Below are 16,425 nucleotides of genomic sequence, written 5' to 3'. Positions count from 1 at the left end.
TTATAGGCTTTCTCACAGACCTTGAAGGTTAACTGTTTTTTTTTTCAGTGCAGTGAATTGATTTACAAGCTCTTCAAATGGTGCACACACACCTGGAGGATGCACACATTTAGCTGTGAATGTCCCAAATTTCTTAGTACCTAGCAAATGATTTTCCAGTGTTATTAACACAAATATGATAAATATGTAAATAGAGCTGGAGCAAAAAATACATTGTATGAGCCAATCTGATTCTGACAGAAAATGTTCAAGCTCTGATTTTTAAAAATGTGAATTGGTAAGTCCACGTGTTGAGCGCTAACACAGAAAGGTTAAAATAAGAAGGATAAATGATTCACGCCACTTTAAAAATAGTTATTTACACACTCCTGCAAAATTACATACAAATGGTAGCAAAAGGGAGGGAATTGAATTACCAGATTGGTAATGTATTTTATTGTAAATGTCCTTATACTGAATTTGTGTTGTTGTTATCAGAGCTGCTGAATTAAATTAATATATTTGGAATCAGGTTATTTTATTGTGAAAGCCCAAATCTACAAAGATGTATACTGTACTTGCAATGAAGAAAACAGCATTCCTACAAAAAGTATAATTTATTAAATGTAAATGTAATTTATTGAATGCATGATGTTTCATATACTGTACTGTCTGATGCATTGCATACATTGGGTTGCAGTCTTTGCAACCCAATGCATTACATACATTTTGTGGCTTGTGTGAGGAGTGTGGTTGAACGTGTATTGCTGCCAAGCCTGTACTGTGCCATTTAATTAAAACTATCCCCAATCAAAATTTCTGAAAATGCATGCACCATCAAATTTGCTGCCCTCAGGGTTTTGTCAAAGGGAAGAACAAACAGAACGACAAATGACAGAAATCCATGCACTGAGTCTTCTCTGTCATGCATCCAACCTTCCTGCCCTGTTCATAACATTTTCATGCATATATATATATATATATATATATATATATATATATATATATATATATATATATATATATATATATATATATATATATATATATATATATATATATATATATATATATATATATATATATATAAAAATTACATTTACATTTACATTTAATATATATATATATATATATATATATATAAAATTCTCTTTTAAAAAAGAAATAGAAAATCTTGTATTTCCTACCTGGTGCTGTAATTCTGTTGGGAGACACAAGTAAAAGATGTGTTGTCATTAAGTAGCTGAATTAAATGTTCTTACTTTGGACTTCTGGGTGGAAATTTTCAATCAATTAGTTCAATATTTTATAAAACAGGCAAAATTTCTAGAATAAAACAAGACAATTCCGTCTCAGTCAGATCCCTCCGCTGATTGCCTCTCTTTCAATGGGAGCCGCCGCACCTCTATCCACGCTGCGTCTCCCTCCGCTGACGACATCGTCTCCTCCCGCAGAGCCGAAGGGAGCAACAGCTTCTCACACCTCCTCTGCTGGATGTCCGTGGGGGCTGATCGGGGCCGGCGGGGATATTTTACCGATGCTTTCTACTTAATGTGACCATTTTACAAAACTATTTGAGATCCCGGCCGAAGCAATGGGAGGGTTTGGAGTGATACTGAGGATTTTACAGTACGCCGGACTGTGTTTTCAACTTAACGCGGTTCTCTTGAACGGAGAAGCGGATAATCACATCCCTGGAAACGGTAACCTGTCACCTCTTTGTTGGTCCATTAGTCTCTTATTAACTCATGAGGACTGACTGGTCTGGTTCACTGGACTGTAGTGTGATCGGGAGGTATATTTTTTATTCTGTGATATATTTCATTATGGTAAAAATGTTGGTAACTAAGCATCTTTATTAGGTTTACCGTAATTTAAATGCATGACGGATGATGACACATAACATGAATATTTCATTTTGTTTTTAATTTGTCTACGTCAAAGTGGTCTAATATTGTCAAACTTGGCGGTATGATTAGATGTGTCTGATTATGACTATATGTTATATTAATTCAAAGGCAGGGCATTATAAATAATATTCATAGTCCGCATAAAAACTCATTAAAATCAGTTTAATCACAGATTAAACATTTATAGTATAAAGGGTTTATTAGGTTCTATTTTTGCTCATGTTGGTTTGTTGATTGTCAATGGATTTTAATAAAATTATGTCTAGGGGTGGGATTTGACTTCAACATTCTATGAAATACAAACCTGAAAGAAAATACAGTATAAGTGAATGTTGCCTTTAAAAACAATAATAGGAAAATGATTTTTGCTTGACAGAAATTGCACGAAGAGAGCAGAACAGTTCTGCACCGTGTGCTTTTCATGGAGGTGGATGAAGGTTGAAGCCCTTTCATATGTTATGGCCACATGTGGGTCTGTTTTAGAAGAGAACATTTCAGAGGATGAGTTTCTAATTGTTCAGTTTTCCTCCAAACATCTGGTGTTTCACAATACCTACCAAACAGTTTTAACCTTCACCTTATTGGCAACATTGAAATTTTTTTTAATGATTTTTGTAAAATCATCCCTGTTATTTTATCGTGAGTCAACTGAATGACATTTTCACCGAGAGCAAACCTCCCTCTTCTTCAGCAGACAGAGATTTATCATTTCCTGCATTTACCTGAATTACGTGATAACCGCTTCATCAGTTGTCTCTTCCGCCCTCCCTACCGAGTAGGTTAGCTTTAGCTTGGTTGTGATTCTGGTGTGCAGCGCTTCCAAATGGACTCATTGTCTTGGACAGTTTAGAAAATCATAAGCATTTCTCCCACAGGAGAATTAAATTTGTTAATTTAATTTGTTAATTAAATTTGGTTGTGATTGTGTTGTGATTGTCACTGTCTGAGATGGACCATAAATAATTCCACTGGGTGAGGATTTAAAATTTGATTCAGTCAGCAAAATTTGAACTTTATGAACAATAGCACCACAAAAGAGAGTTGTGGTATTGTTTATAATGATTAATCTGCTGGGTTTTATTCACTTTTTCATTTGGACTCTTTGATAAATTGCCCATGAGAGGTTCTGGATGCACACAGCGTACAGTTTTGGGTGTAGCTCTGACTCATTTGATTCAAATAAGTGCATCTATGAGGGCCTCATTAGTCCCTTCACCGCAGTTTCTTCTTCAGAATCTAAGAGTAAATTAAATTTCATGCAAACTAAAATTATAGTTTTATTCTCTGTATTAAGAAACACAGCAGCTATAAAGAGATGAGTGTCTTCACCTCAGTGTGAACCATGTGTTGGTGTGTGACTTTCACCTCCTGTGTGTATTTGCGAGTCAAGAAGATGAAGGAGAGAAGTGTTAAGGAAATGATGATGCTGCGCTTGGTTTTATCATCAATTCTGAGCCCTTCATTTTCAGAGCAGGACATATTGATGGTTGTTCTTCTTGGCAGGCTTCAGCCTGTCATCCATCATGAATGAACATTTGCTTCGAATGGAGGCGTCTCCCAATTCATTAGGCATCCAAAATGTCTGGGATCCAGTCATCTTCTTAGTGTCTTCGTAATGAGGACAGCCAGCCCAGATAGTTTGCATTGGCTCTCCTTTTAATGGAGCTCTGGCAGTAAGTGTGGGGGTGGGGGGTGAGGGGCTAGGTGCTGGCGGTGGCTCTCTAGGAGGATGTAAGGGTAACTGAAACAACCTCAAAAGGAAACAGCAGAAAACTGGAATAGATGTGAACTTCCTGTAATTCGAAGGGACAGCTGCTTCCTCCTTCCTCAGTGCACAGCAGCTGGTGCCTTGATGGATTCAGATACATATTTTTCGTGATATCATCAAGAAGAGCCATGTTGATTTTTGTTTATTTCAAGCTTTAAATTAGTGTTTGTGTGTTTTGTGTGGGAACTATCATTTGTTTTCCATGACCTTACTTGGGGACCATTCTGTGCTTATCATGCTGTGTTTTTCTTCATAAAAATGTAATGTACCATTAGTACCATTAAGTCCTACACCGATAAAAATTCTACATAATCACAGATAAGTGCTTCACTCACTGAGTAGTTCTATTCATTACGATGGGAATATTACAGCGTAAAACAAAAATGAATAACAAAAACACGATGTTTGTGCTTGTAAACATAAAATGTTGCACACATTTATGGGGGATGTTCTACAATTGCTTTTAAGTTTCTAGCTACATATGTTCTTGCGTAATTATTATGGGCCATGTCCTCTGATGTTTTTCCCAGGAACTGCTAGTGCCTTATGTATGTACTGAATACAGGTCATTCTCCAAAAATTTGCATATTTTGATAAAGTTCATTATTTTCCATAATGTAATGATAAAAATTAAACTTTCATATATTTTCAATTTATTGCACACCAACTGAAATATTTAAGGTCTTTTATTGTTTTAATACTGATGATCTTGGCATACAGCTCATGAAAACCCAAAATTCCTATCTCAAAAAATTAACATATCATGAAAAGGTACCTTACATGAGCTATTAATGTAATCATCTGAATCAACGAATCAACTCTAAACACCTGCAAAAGATTCTTGAGGCTTTTAAAAACTCCCAGCCTGGTTCATTGCTCAAAACTGCAATCATGGGTAAGACTGTCGACCTGACTGCTGTCCAGAAGGTCATCATTGAAACCCTCAAGCAAGAGGGTAAGACACAAAGAAAATTCAGAGCGAATAGGCTGTTCCCAGAGTGCTGTATCGAGGCACCTCAGTCGGAAGTCTGTGGGAAGGAAAAGGTGTGGCAGAAAACGCTACTCAACCAGAAGAGGTGACCAGACCCTGAGAAAGATTGTGCAAAAGGGCCGAATCCAGACCTGGGGGGACCAAGCCACTCTTGAACCAGAAACAGCAGCAGAAGCGCCTGACCTGGGCTACAGAGAAGCAGCACTGGACTGTTGTTCAGTGGTCCAAAGTACTTTTTTGATGAAAGCAAATTTTGCTTGTCATTCGGAAATCAAGGTGCCAGAGTCTGGAGGAAGACTGGGGAGAAGGACATGCCAAAATGCCTGAAGTCCAGTGTCAAGTACCCATAGACAGTGATGGTCTGGGGGGGCATGTCAGCTGCTGGTGTTGGTCCAGTGTGTTTTATCAAGGGCAGGGTCAATGCAGCTATCAGGAGATTTTGGAGCACTTCATGCTTCCATCTGCTGAAAAGCTTTATGGAGATGAAGATTTCATTTTTCAGCACGACCTGGCACCTGCTCACAGTGCCAAAACCACTGGTAAATGGTCTACTGACCATGGTATTACTGTGCTCAATTGGCCTGCCAACTGTCCTGACCTGAACCCCATAGAGAGTCTATGGGATATTGTGAAGAGGAAGTTGAGAGACACCAGACCCAACACTGTGGATGAGCTTAAGGCCGCTATCGAAGCATCCTGGGCCTCCATAACACCTCAGCAGTGCCACAGGCTGATTGCCTCCATGCTACGCCGCATTGAAGCAGTAAATTCTGCAAAAGGATTCCTGACCAAGTATTGAGTAACTGAACATAATTATTTGACTTAGTTGACTTTTCTTGTATTAAAAACACTTTTTTTAATTGGTCGGATGAAATATGCTAATTTTTTGAGATAGGGATTTTTGGTTTTTCTTTACTTTTTTGCAGCAATCATCAACATTAAAACAATAAAGGATTGAACTACTTCAGTTGTGTGTCATGAATCTAAAATATATGAAAATCTAATGTTTATCAGTACATCACAGAAAATAATGAACTTTATCACAATATGCTAATTTTTTGAGAAGGACCTGTATATATTCATGCTATTTCCTGGCTATGATTACACACAGGGGCATCTGACATGTCCTCTAGCTCTTGATTTATCCATCTCTGTTGCCTAGCAACACACCTAAACATCTGAATCAGACTGCTGATTGGCTTTAATGAATCCAATAGAAGCTTTTATAAGGAGGCAGAGTTCATGAAAAACATAATGCTTTTTTCAGTTGCATTTCCAGTTGGTGGAAAAATCTTTTTTAAATTGTTTTGTTGACATTTTGGATTCATGACAAGATTTCAGTGCAGCTATTATGTAATAATTTTGAGGTGCAACACACTGGCTCCGTTTATTGAACCTTGTTGCTGTGGGACCCCTTGTAAAAATAAGTCTGGTAGAATCATTTTCTATTACTATAGTTTTTTTTTGCACTATATGTCATATCTGAGGGGATCCAAGACTTGCTTGTGATCATAAAAAAGTATTCTCGTAGTAAAACCAAAACTGCAAAATGCTTTTGTGGCCACGGGGTAGTAACAAAGACCAGTAAAGAACATAATAATGTCTTTCATCCCAGGAGAAGTTCTAAGCCATTATATTGCCCATTTCTAAATATGTTTCAGGACTTCAGTATGTGCTTTCAACAACATGTGCTACTTCATGTTACTACACACTCAGGAAATTCATAAATAACCTCTGAGAATTGGATCCCCAGAGTGATGAAAAATCCTTTCTGTTGGCGCCAAGCTTTGGTGAGAACTGGCAGACAGCTGCTTATTTGATTACTGGCTCCATCCTTATTTCACTATTTTACTTTCCTCCTTGAATGGAGCCTGAAGGTTTCATTATTTCCTCAGGGAGTTCCTGTCTGTTTGCCAAGTATAGAATTAATGACTTTCGGGCAAATACCTAGAGTACTTATTTTTGCTTATCAGTCTTATTGCATCTATTCTCAGCGTATTGTTATAGGGCCTGAACGGTAGGGCAGTGGGTAGCGCTGTCGCTGCTCAGCAAGGCGGTTCCGTTTTTAAGTCCCGATCTATCTGGCTTCCTCCCACCTCCAAAAACATACACTTCAGGTGTGTGTGCATGCGTGTTTGTGTGATTTTCATATGGATCTGGGGTGCACTGCTGTCATACCTCGAGTGTACCCTGCCTCACACCCCAAGTCCATTGTAATGGGCTCTATCAATCTAGCGACCCACGACAGTGGAAGTAGCGGGTACTGATGATGAATGAGTGAATGTTGTTATAGGTTGTCACTAGTACAGTGAGTGCAATGTATAGAAATAGCTTGACACTTGAGCTAAGCTGGTAATTGTATTTTCATTTGTGTTTCAAAAACCTATATATGTTTTGATATCAGTAATGTTACCATAACTTAAAAGCGGTCTGGTTTTGTTTCGAAATAATATAATTTTATTATTCTCTGGTGAAACCCAGTGCAGTGCTATAAACCTCAAAAATCATTCATATATTCATGAAGTTGTATACTTCCTGTGGTTGGTGATCTGCATGCAGAATAGCTTTTAGGTTCAAGATAAATAACTGCAGCAAGTGTCTTTATTACAGAAGCTCCTTGTTATTATATCCACTGTTTCCTCAGGGTTTTGCTGATTATTAAAGTCATTCATCAAGTTAGAGAAATCGCTTTTTCCACAGGGATTACATTGTGGTCACAGGCTGTCTGCATTCACCCTGGTGGAGGTTATGGTGGTACTGTAAGATGGGGGCGGGGTATGTTCTATCAACATCCATCTAGCAATGTTCTTGTAGACAAGATTGTTGAAATCATCTTGTCTAAAGCAAGCTATCCACCTTATGGGTCATGGGTCTGCTGGGGCCTATCCCAGCTTCCTGTGTGCAAGAGGTTTGGGACAGACCTGATGAGACGCCAGCTCATCACGCAGCCACACAAAAGATAAACACATACACCTACACCTGCGGACAATTTGGTAAGACCAAATGTTAGAGACTTGTTGTTAGAGGTGGGAGGAAGCTGAAGAACCTGAGAACAACACAGACAAGGGAGAACATGCAAACTCCACACACATAGGAATCAAACCCGGAAACCTCTTGCTGTGAGGTGACAGCACTGCCCACTGTGCCACTTTTGGATAAATAAGAAAAAATGGATAAAGCTTCCATCCAACTGCTCACCTCCAGTGAAATACACCTGTAATAGGGGATCTGAGTATTTACTGCTTGTTGGTTTTGGTTTTATCATGATGTACATGATGTATACATGATATACAGTAAGAACATATGCAGTTACACGACCCTTATGGTTAATGGTTTGATAAAGAAGAGCCACAGTCTTCTACGGTTGGAGACTAGTGTTCCCTGCATGCTCGCTGTCTCTCTCTCTGCTACATTGACAATCACACTAAAACAAGCAAAGACATATTTGCCTCACACTTTTTCTCATCCATGGTAAGAAGCCCTGTGTAATTTCGTAATCCTCAGCAGTTCAAGCTGTCTGCCGCAGTACGGAGTGCAAAAGGAAGTGGATCAATTTGTTGGTCTCACGCAGCACTCAGGCTAAATTTATCCTTGAACTTTTGGAAGACAGTGAAGAATGGTTCCTTTTTCGTTTATATATTTACACTTCCACAATATTACTTTCTCTCTTTTATGTATTACTTACGTATACATATATATAAGTGAAATGTAAGTCAATGTAAGTAGTCATACTGAAGTGTATTCTTTAGCTTTAGTACATTTTAGTACAGCTTGTCTAGGTTGGCAATTTATTTTCCCATTTGAATGTCACGAAGTAGAAGTGTGAGTCCTCGTTTACACCACAGGGGTAAAACTGAGTTATCACAGGTAGGACTGGGGGTTCTGTCATTAGCTAGCCCTTGAAGCAGTCAATTGTATAGATTAGCCTCTGATATATCATTACGTTTTTCAGTTAAATATAAACTAAGCAGACTGTGTTTGGAAATGTGGGCACAAACTCCTGACACAGAGGAAATTCAGAGTTACATTGTAAAGAAAAGTGCCATCGTTGAAATAATACATTTCCTGACTGTCAAACTAATAATGGTATAAAGTAATTCCATCAACTGGAAGGTTTTATTAGAATAGAACTATCATAGCTCTGTTACTTTTGGATGCAACAACATAATGTTTGTTGTTAAGAGCTCCGGAAAGTCAGTTCATTAATTGATGATGAAATAATGACTTTTGTAGGTGTGGATTCTTTGGTATGGAAGAGCTCATTATATATTGAGGAGCATATTTACCAAATTTTAGGGACCCACAAACATAAGAAAAACTTCAAAGGTCTCATATTTTAAAACTTCCTTTCCACTTGTCCCATCAGGAGTCACCACAGAATGTCATCCTCTTTCCAGTAAATGAATGCTCATATTTGTTTGTTTCAAGGTCCCATATTATACACTCTTTGAGCCATTTTTTACAGCTGTCAGATGTCCAACTACACCATATTAAAAATGTTTTGCCCCAAATTGATCGGTGGACCTGAATTTTAGCTGTCTAAAAGTTGCCCAAATTAGCTCTACTGAGAATAAGCTGTTTCTGGCCAGCACCATTGAATACTACTGACATCTGTCTGTCAACACCTGACTACCTGTTACATGCCCCTCTCACAGAGAGGATATGGCTAACAGTAGCATGGGCTAATGTTTATGAACCTCACCTGAGGGATGAACGCTCCCTTATTTTGTGTTTTCACAAAATACACAATTCTGATGTCACGTGTTTGAGCACCGTGTCAGGAATTTGTGAGCTGAATAGTCAATAGAAGACCGGTTTGTTTTCCTCATTTTAGTTGGTACAGTTAAGGATGAAAATTGTAGGGACCTTAAAAAATGTGTTTTTCATAATGTGACCCCTTTAATGTCTCTCTTTAAACAATTAACAATGAAAACTCAAAATGTTCAGTCCAGGCAGAAACAAAAAGCAAAAGCAAACAAGCAGCTTGCCAGAGAGGACGTTGAAATGAATAGTCAAAGTAGGAGAAATCACAGTCCAAACAGAAGACACAAACAGATTGAAGCAAGATGAAACAGCAGAATCTCAGCGGCTCCAAACCAGTGGACACAGGTGGAAACAGGATGAAACTGAATGCTCTCCCAACAGGACAAAGTTGAAAAAAATGAAAACCACCGAACCAAAAACGGATAGAAAACTTTTAAAAAATCTTTTGTGGTTAACAGGATGGGAAACAGATGCTTTGACAAATCTTGGTGTCTGGAGATAACCAAACCGGTGTCTGGAGATAACCAGGTGATGGAGGAATGCTTTTTACCTGTATTATTGTTAACAACACTACTAGGGCTGCTTGGGACAAAGTTAAATATAAGATTGAAAGGGCATGACAAAAAATTAAGCTCAAATAAATGATCGTTAAGGACAAATGTCCACTTTCTCACATAGATCATAATTATACAGTATTAAAGAATAATAAAATCAGACCTTAAAACTGCTCTTCCTTAATTTCCTGCTTTTAATGTCTATGGCTGTCATATCAGGAGTTCATATCTTTTCAATAGCGCAATTCCACACCTTTATTGTTGGCCTACTTTCTCACTGTTGTCATTTTCAGTAGTATTCTTTCGGTACTTTTTTTTTCTTCTGCTGTTGAACTTTCTGCTCCAGGTCTCCATCATTGCCTAGTCTCTCCAATTTCATCAGCGTTGTCAGTCATAGCAGAGTTATCAGCCATCACAGCCACTGTAGTAGCCTTCATAGATGCCACAGACCATCTAACAGGCTGTTCACGTATTATCTGCTGCAATAAAAAATATGGAATCATATTTCCTAATTGAATTACGATTAATATGAGTGATGAAAAAGCAAAAGAGAAGGCAGAATTATTTCATGAGCACAGCTCATACTGTAACACAAAAACAGTTGAGTTTACAAAATGTGAACAGCAACATTTTTGCAGAGATCCAGGTTGAAGTGAAGATATATATCTGAGAAAACACATTTCCTCTATGATTTCGCATCAGATATTCAAATTTTGTAATCAACTTTCTTATTCAGAGTTAGTCTTATTATTTCTCATGATTTTTTTCATAATATACATCTTATTATTCAAGACTGGCACTCCACACTGATGACTGATGAAAAGCATGAAAGCTAGGCCATGAGCCTATCTCAATATCTTGTGATAAAGTGCATTTGAGCATGCAGTGCTGGTGCTGGAGACTTGAATATCAGAAAATGCATTGGGTATTAAATAAAAGTGAAAAACAACTCAGGGTGGCATTTCAATCACTGGAATTTTCTCAGTACTTGATGCTGGAGCTGCTGCTTTTTTCATCTTCAAGATACAGTATCAACAGCTAGCTGCACAAGCACAGACAGCATCATCTGTCACTTTAAAGGAGGGTGTGTTCCTACACACAAAAAATATTTGTGGGTGCAGAAGGACGTGAAGAGGAGCAGAGAATGGGCAGAATAAGGATGATATGGGAAAAAGAGAAAAATGTTTTTAATTTAGAAATAAAGCAGTGTACATGTGGAAATTAGGGGGTCAAAACATCAAGTAATCATTAGTTATTTTATTTTTTTACTGTATTATGCTTAGAGCTAAACATTATTTTTGGAGGCTAAATATAAGTTTTCATTATCTAATGGGCAAACCAGGTAACATTGAAAGTAATGATGTCAATACTACTATTTATAAAGTACAGACTTGGGCATGTCTGTAGTGTCTTATTAATTGCTTCCAATAGTTTAATCAGTCTCTGATAGTGATGTGGTGGAATTTAGGCCCACTCTTCTTTAGAAGATCAGTGTGGCTCCAGTGCAGCCACACTGACTGGTTTTGTCTTCGCTCATCTGGTCTAAAGTCTGTCATTAAGGGGCAGCAGTGGCTCAGCGGTACAGCGGGCGGTAGAGCGGGTCGCCCCAGGTTCCAAGATCTGCGGTTCGATTCCCGCTACCGCCCAAAAACACCTGGAGTGTGAGCTGACAGTGGGAGCTGTCAGTTCATTTCCGGAGCACTGCTGAGGCGTCCAATTGAGCAAGGTGCCGTACCCCTTACAAGTTGCTCAATTGGACGCATCACGAAGGAGCTGCCGATCACGCCACCTCCCCCTGCATATGTACAGGCCCCCTGTGTGTGCGTTTGTGTGTTCAGGGCCTGTATACACATATGTACTGTATATGTATGATTCCACTAACTAGAGTGTACCACTAATTTACCTTCGGGGATTAAATCAGTATATAAAATTAAAGACACAAAATTGCATAAATTAAGTGATAAACTGCCTTTTTTATATTATTTGCTCAGTACTTTTTTCAGTAATTATTCTTCAGTATGATTAAATGAAATCAGTCCAATAAATAAATTAATCAATGAAATATGTTAATCTAAGGGAGGTCATTCAAACTAATGAATAAGAGGAGCTGAACAGCGATACCGGTATTTTACATTTCATCAATGCATCTCTGCTTGTGATGGATAGCATGAGGACGCACATCACGCCACAGTTCAAAAATAAATTAAAATTTTTGAACTCCATACCTGCCATCATCCCTGGAGGCCTAACCAAAATACTCCAGCCACTTGATATCTCCGTGAATAGGAGCTTTAAGGCAGTCTTGCGTAACCTGTGGGTGCAGTGGATGATGGATGGAGAGCACAGCTTCACGGCAACCAGGAGAATGCGCCATGCAACTTTCCTGGAAGTCATTGAATGGATCGACAAAGCATGGGCTTCAGTGTCAACCGAAACCATCCTGTCGGGATTCAGAAAGGCTGGAATAATTGGAACTGCAACTAATGATGAGTCTGACGTAAGTGACGTAGAAGAGGAAGCGGCGCATCGTCTACCTCCCGAGTTGGTGGAGTTGTTTAAAAGTGACACTGAGGATGAAGATTTCATTGGATTTAGTGATTTGGAGTGAAACTGATTGTTTGGTAAACTTGTTAGCATGTTCTTTATGCTAGAGTTATCTGAATAACTCTTAATATGTTACGTCGTTACTGACATTACCAGGCATGTCAGTCATGTAACGTTAGTATACAGTACACTTATTCAGCCTGTTGTTGTCTATTTTATTTTAATTTTAAATTGCCTTTCAAGATGACATGTATGTTTTTGGTGTTGGATTTTATCAAATAAATTTCCCCCAAAAATGTGACTCATACTCCAGTGTGACTTATATATGTTTTTTCCTCCTTAATTATGCATTCTTTGGCTGGTGCGATTTATAATCCGAAGCGACTTAGAGTCCGAAAAATACGGTAAATATTGTCTTCACCATATGGGACCTTGTCATTTTTTGATTCATCGTATGTATAATTAAGAAGTTGATCTTTAGTCATTTTAGTAATTGTAAAAATGCAAATGTATAATTCTTATTTAATGAAGTTGTCACTCTTATTGCCTTGATCTGCAGAAATGCTCTGATCTGTTCCTCAACTTAATAACATGGCAAACTCAATATGTGAGAAATAAAATGTTCTGTTACGTTTCCCTTTTAATTACAATATTCAATTAAGATGATTTGTGCTCATTTTTTTTCTTGTTTTTGTTTAGTTGAGTTACTTTCACCTCACCTCACACACACACACACACACACACACACACACACACACACACACACACACACACTCACACACACACACACACAAACTGCTTGCTGAGTCAGATGATATATGATGGAGAATGTGTTTCTGTTGAGCTGTTAGCCATTAGCAGTAGGCAGAGAGAATGATGTTCTCTGTGGTGGTTGATCTCACAGTCATAGGATTGAAGGGTTGGTGAATCGACAGAAGCTCAGGCTGCTGAACTATTGACTGAAGGTTTGCATAATTTATGCTTATTCTTGAAGCCCAGTTTCCTTCTGCTTTCTTTAAGCAGTTCATTATACAAAGTTAAGATATTGTTTAAATTGTTTATGTGTTTGTTACGGTATACAAAGATTTACCCTATACTTTGGATGAACAATAATATTATATGTACATAGCTGACTATTCCCTCTTCAATCTAACTTGTAGCAGTGGTTTGTTAATTACATACTTTCTAACTTTCCATCTGCTATATTTAATTGACTTTCAACACCTCATACCCACAATTCCATTGTTCTTTATACGTTTGACAGAGCAATTCAGCGATGAAATCAGGGAAATATTCCCTCTGAAATATTCATGTTGTTTGTTGCTGTCGTCCAGGGATATTTAAGCCCTTCTTTTTCCGTCAGCTTTTATGTCATGTTAATTTTTCCTCTTGCAGCTCTTTTTACAGAGGTGCCTCATGACATCACGACACAGAGTGGAGAGGATGTGGAGATGGCTTGTTCCTTTCGTGGGGCGGCCTCTCCCACCCACTCCCTGGAGATCCAGTGGTGGTACATCAAGGATCACAGGGAGGGGCAAGAGAAGCCTGCCGAGATGACTAATAATGTAAGCTGTTCTCTCTGTCGCTCTCTCTCTCTCTCTCTCTCTCTCTCTCTCTCTCTCTCTCTCTCTCTCTCTCTCTCTATATATATATATATATATATATATCTATATATATATATATATATACTGTGTGTGTATATATATATATATATATATATATATATATACTGTGTATATATATATACAGTATAACCCTAACCCTACTGTATATATATCTGTCTTTCTGTCTGTCTATCTATCGTCCGTCCGTCCGTCCATCTATTAAATCACTGTTATGTGACTCCAAGGTTCAGCTGTTCTTTTTTTTTTCTGTTAAGTAGAAGTTCAAAGTCAATTTCTAGTTTCCCTTTTTTTAGTCTTTGTAGTTTAATTGATCTGGACAGAGTCGGCCAGACTAAACCTATAGCTCACTGTATTTTAGAGTACAAGCCACGGCGTGCGTCCTCTGGCACCAAACCAAAAGGATAATTGCTGACTAGCTTTTGCCTGTGCCGGGGGAACAGGTTGACCCGTCGTAGGGAACTCACTCTCCCTTGTCGTGCCTTTCGGCTTTAATAATCGACACTGAGATAGACAAAGATTTTCAAAATCTCTGGATGCTCCATGCATTATTCATACCTATTCCCAAAAGAATACCACTGCGCCTCTGCATACCGTCATCCACACTCTGCTCAGAGGTTGTGTTCTTGGCTCCATAGAATGTGTTCTCATACACATATTTGAATATTGGCATATACAGTATACTAACAAAAACAAAAAAAGCACAAAAAGCACAACTACAGAAAATAAAGGTAACTGTAAGAAAATAGCATTTCAGAGAAGCTAAAACACAACGGATATCAGTATGTTTGTCCACTGTAGTGCTTCATGTTTTTTTTATTGTACATGTATTGAAGTATTTTTAGGATGTTTTCAGAACATACAACCTGAATCTGATGCTGTCTGTTTTTGTGTAGATTCTACCCCTGGAGAAAACATCCACAGATGCCACCAAAATAAGCGTAAGTTCACTTCATGACAACTCACCCAAATCCAAGAAAATATCAGAGAGAACCCAACCGTGTTCTATATGGAGAAAATTGAAGCTCATACAAGGAATATCATCAGTTGTCTCACATATGATTCTGATCAAACCACTTCCCCGTTCATCCCTATAAGGTGGTCAAAGTGGCCGGCAGCAACATCTCCCACAAGCTCCGCCTCTCCAGTGTCAAGCCGTCAGATGAAGGCACGTACGAGTGCTGTGTCATCGATTTTAGTGGGACCATGCAGCAGAGTTTCCGTGTTCGTGCCTACCTCAGGGTGGAGCCTGAGGGGATTCACGGGTCAGATGAGGTGCAAGAGTCGAGTCACCAGTCACAGGCGAACCACCTGCGCCACAATAAGCAGGCAGAAGGGAGGGATCAGATGAGATCCCCTGAAAGCACCACTGACTGTAATGAGAGCTGTGTGCTTTAGAGTGGGAAGTCTGCCTGTCTGTCTGCATGTCCATGACTTTTCCAAAGAGGGACCGTCATCAACCCAGAGTTGAGATCTCAGATATCACTGGATGCTTGGTGTTTCACAGTTTGTATGTCTTTTAACTACTGCTGTTTGGATGCCAGTGCTGCTGAACACCTATAAAAAGTGCTTCTTCTTTTTTTTACATCACATGCGGCTGTGTTCTTGTTGCTTTATTACTTGTCTTTTGTTTGTCTGTACTGGGTTTTGTGTTTATGTGTTTATGTAGAATCAAGGCTGTAATAACAGAATTTTTATCTATTTTTATCTGAACAGATTTTTTTTTAAAATAGACAAACACTGAATCACACTACAGGGTGATGGGTAGTCAGAATTGGTCAGATATCAAAATTAAAAGCTCATGGATTTGCGCAGAAATCCAGACCATTTCCATTACTATTAGTGTTCCTATACAGCTGGGAAGCTTCCTGGAAATAAAAGACACTTTTTTGATTTACCTGAGAAGTTTTTATTGATTTAACTTATGAAATCTTTGTTGAAACACTGTCTGTTATCTTTCATCTCTTATCTGGTGTTTGTTTTAAGTGCCACTGCTTGGTATCTGTTCCATTAAATATATTTATTGAACTGATCTTGAAGTGTCTTTTAATTCTATGTTACTCTGCTATCTATCTTCATTATGTCAGTGTGAATAACTTAAGCTCATTGCTAAGCATAAGTGATACAGCAGCAATGGAAGAAACACAGGAGAGATATTTGTTATATTTGCTTTTTAAGAAGCTTGTCGGGTTTGAAAGTTGTTCAAACATTCAGAAGTAAACTTACATTTGCTCTTTTGTCAACACTTGATTTTGTACCCAGAAGATTTCATAAGGAAGTCCTGACTTCTAAA

The 16,425-nt window shown here is 38.3% G+C and overlaps 1 protein-coding gene across 1 annotated transcript; it reads left to right on the top strand.

The window, feature by feature from the left end:
• Window positions 1-1,442: 1,442 nt before the first annotated feature.
• On the top strand, window positions 1,443-16,164 carry LOC137595424 (V-set and transmembrane domain-containing protein 2-like protein). The gene is made up of 4 exons (XM_068315525.1): window positions 1,443-1,682; window positions 13,906-14,075; window positions 15,029-15,073; window positions 15,231-16,164. Exons 1-4 carry the CDS (start codon window positions 1,574-1,576, stop codon window positions 15,528-15,530), a joined length of 624 nt encoding a protein of 207 aa, XP_068171626.1. The 5' UTR covers window positions 1,443-1,573; the 3' UTR covers window positions 15,531-16,164.
• The last annotated feature ends 261 nt before the right edge of the window (window positions 16,165-16,425 follow it).

Source organism: Antennarius striatus, chromosome 5 (genome assembly GCF_040054535.1).
Source record: "Antennarius striatus isolate MH-2024 chromosome 5, ASM4005453v1, whole genome shotgun sequence".
In the NCBI taxonomy this organism is placed as follows: Eukaryota; Metazoa; Chordata; class Actinopteri; order Lophiiformes; family Antennariidae; genus Antennarius; species Antennarius striatus.
Note: the sequence above shows the minus strand (reverse complement) of the source record. Positions and strands in the feature narration are given on the sequence as shown.

Excerpts from the sequence above, each read along its gene's own strand:
- LOC137595424 (XM_068315525.1), top strand. The coding sequence starts at position 1,574 with ATGGGAGGGTTTGGAGTGATACTGAGGATTTTACAGTACGCCGGACTG. Across the intron at positions 14,076-15,028 it reads CTGCCGAGATGACTAATAAT|ATTCTACCCCTGGAGAAAAC; the intron begins GTAAGCTGTTCT and ends GTTTTTGTGTAG. Across the intron at positions 15,074-15,230 it reads CAGATGCCACCAAAATAAGC|GTGGTCAAAGTGGCCGGCAG; the intron begins GTAAGTTCACTT and ends CATCCCTATAAG.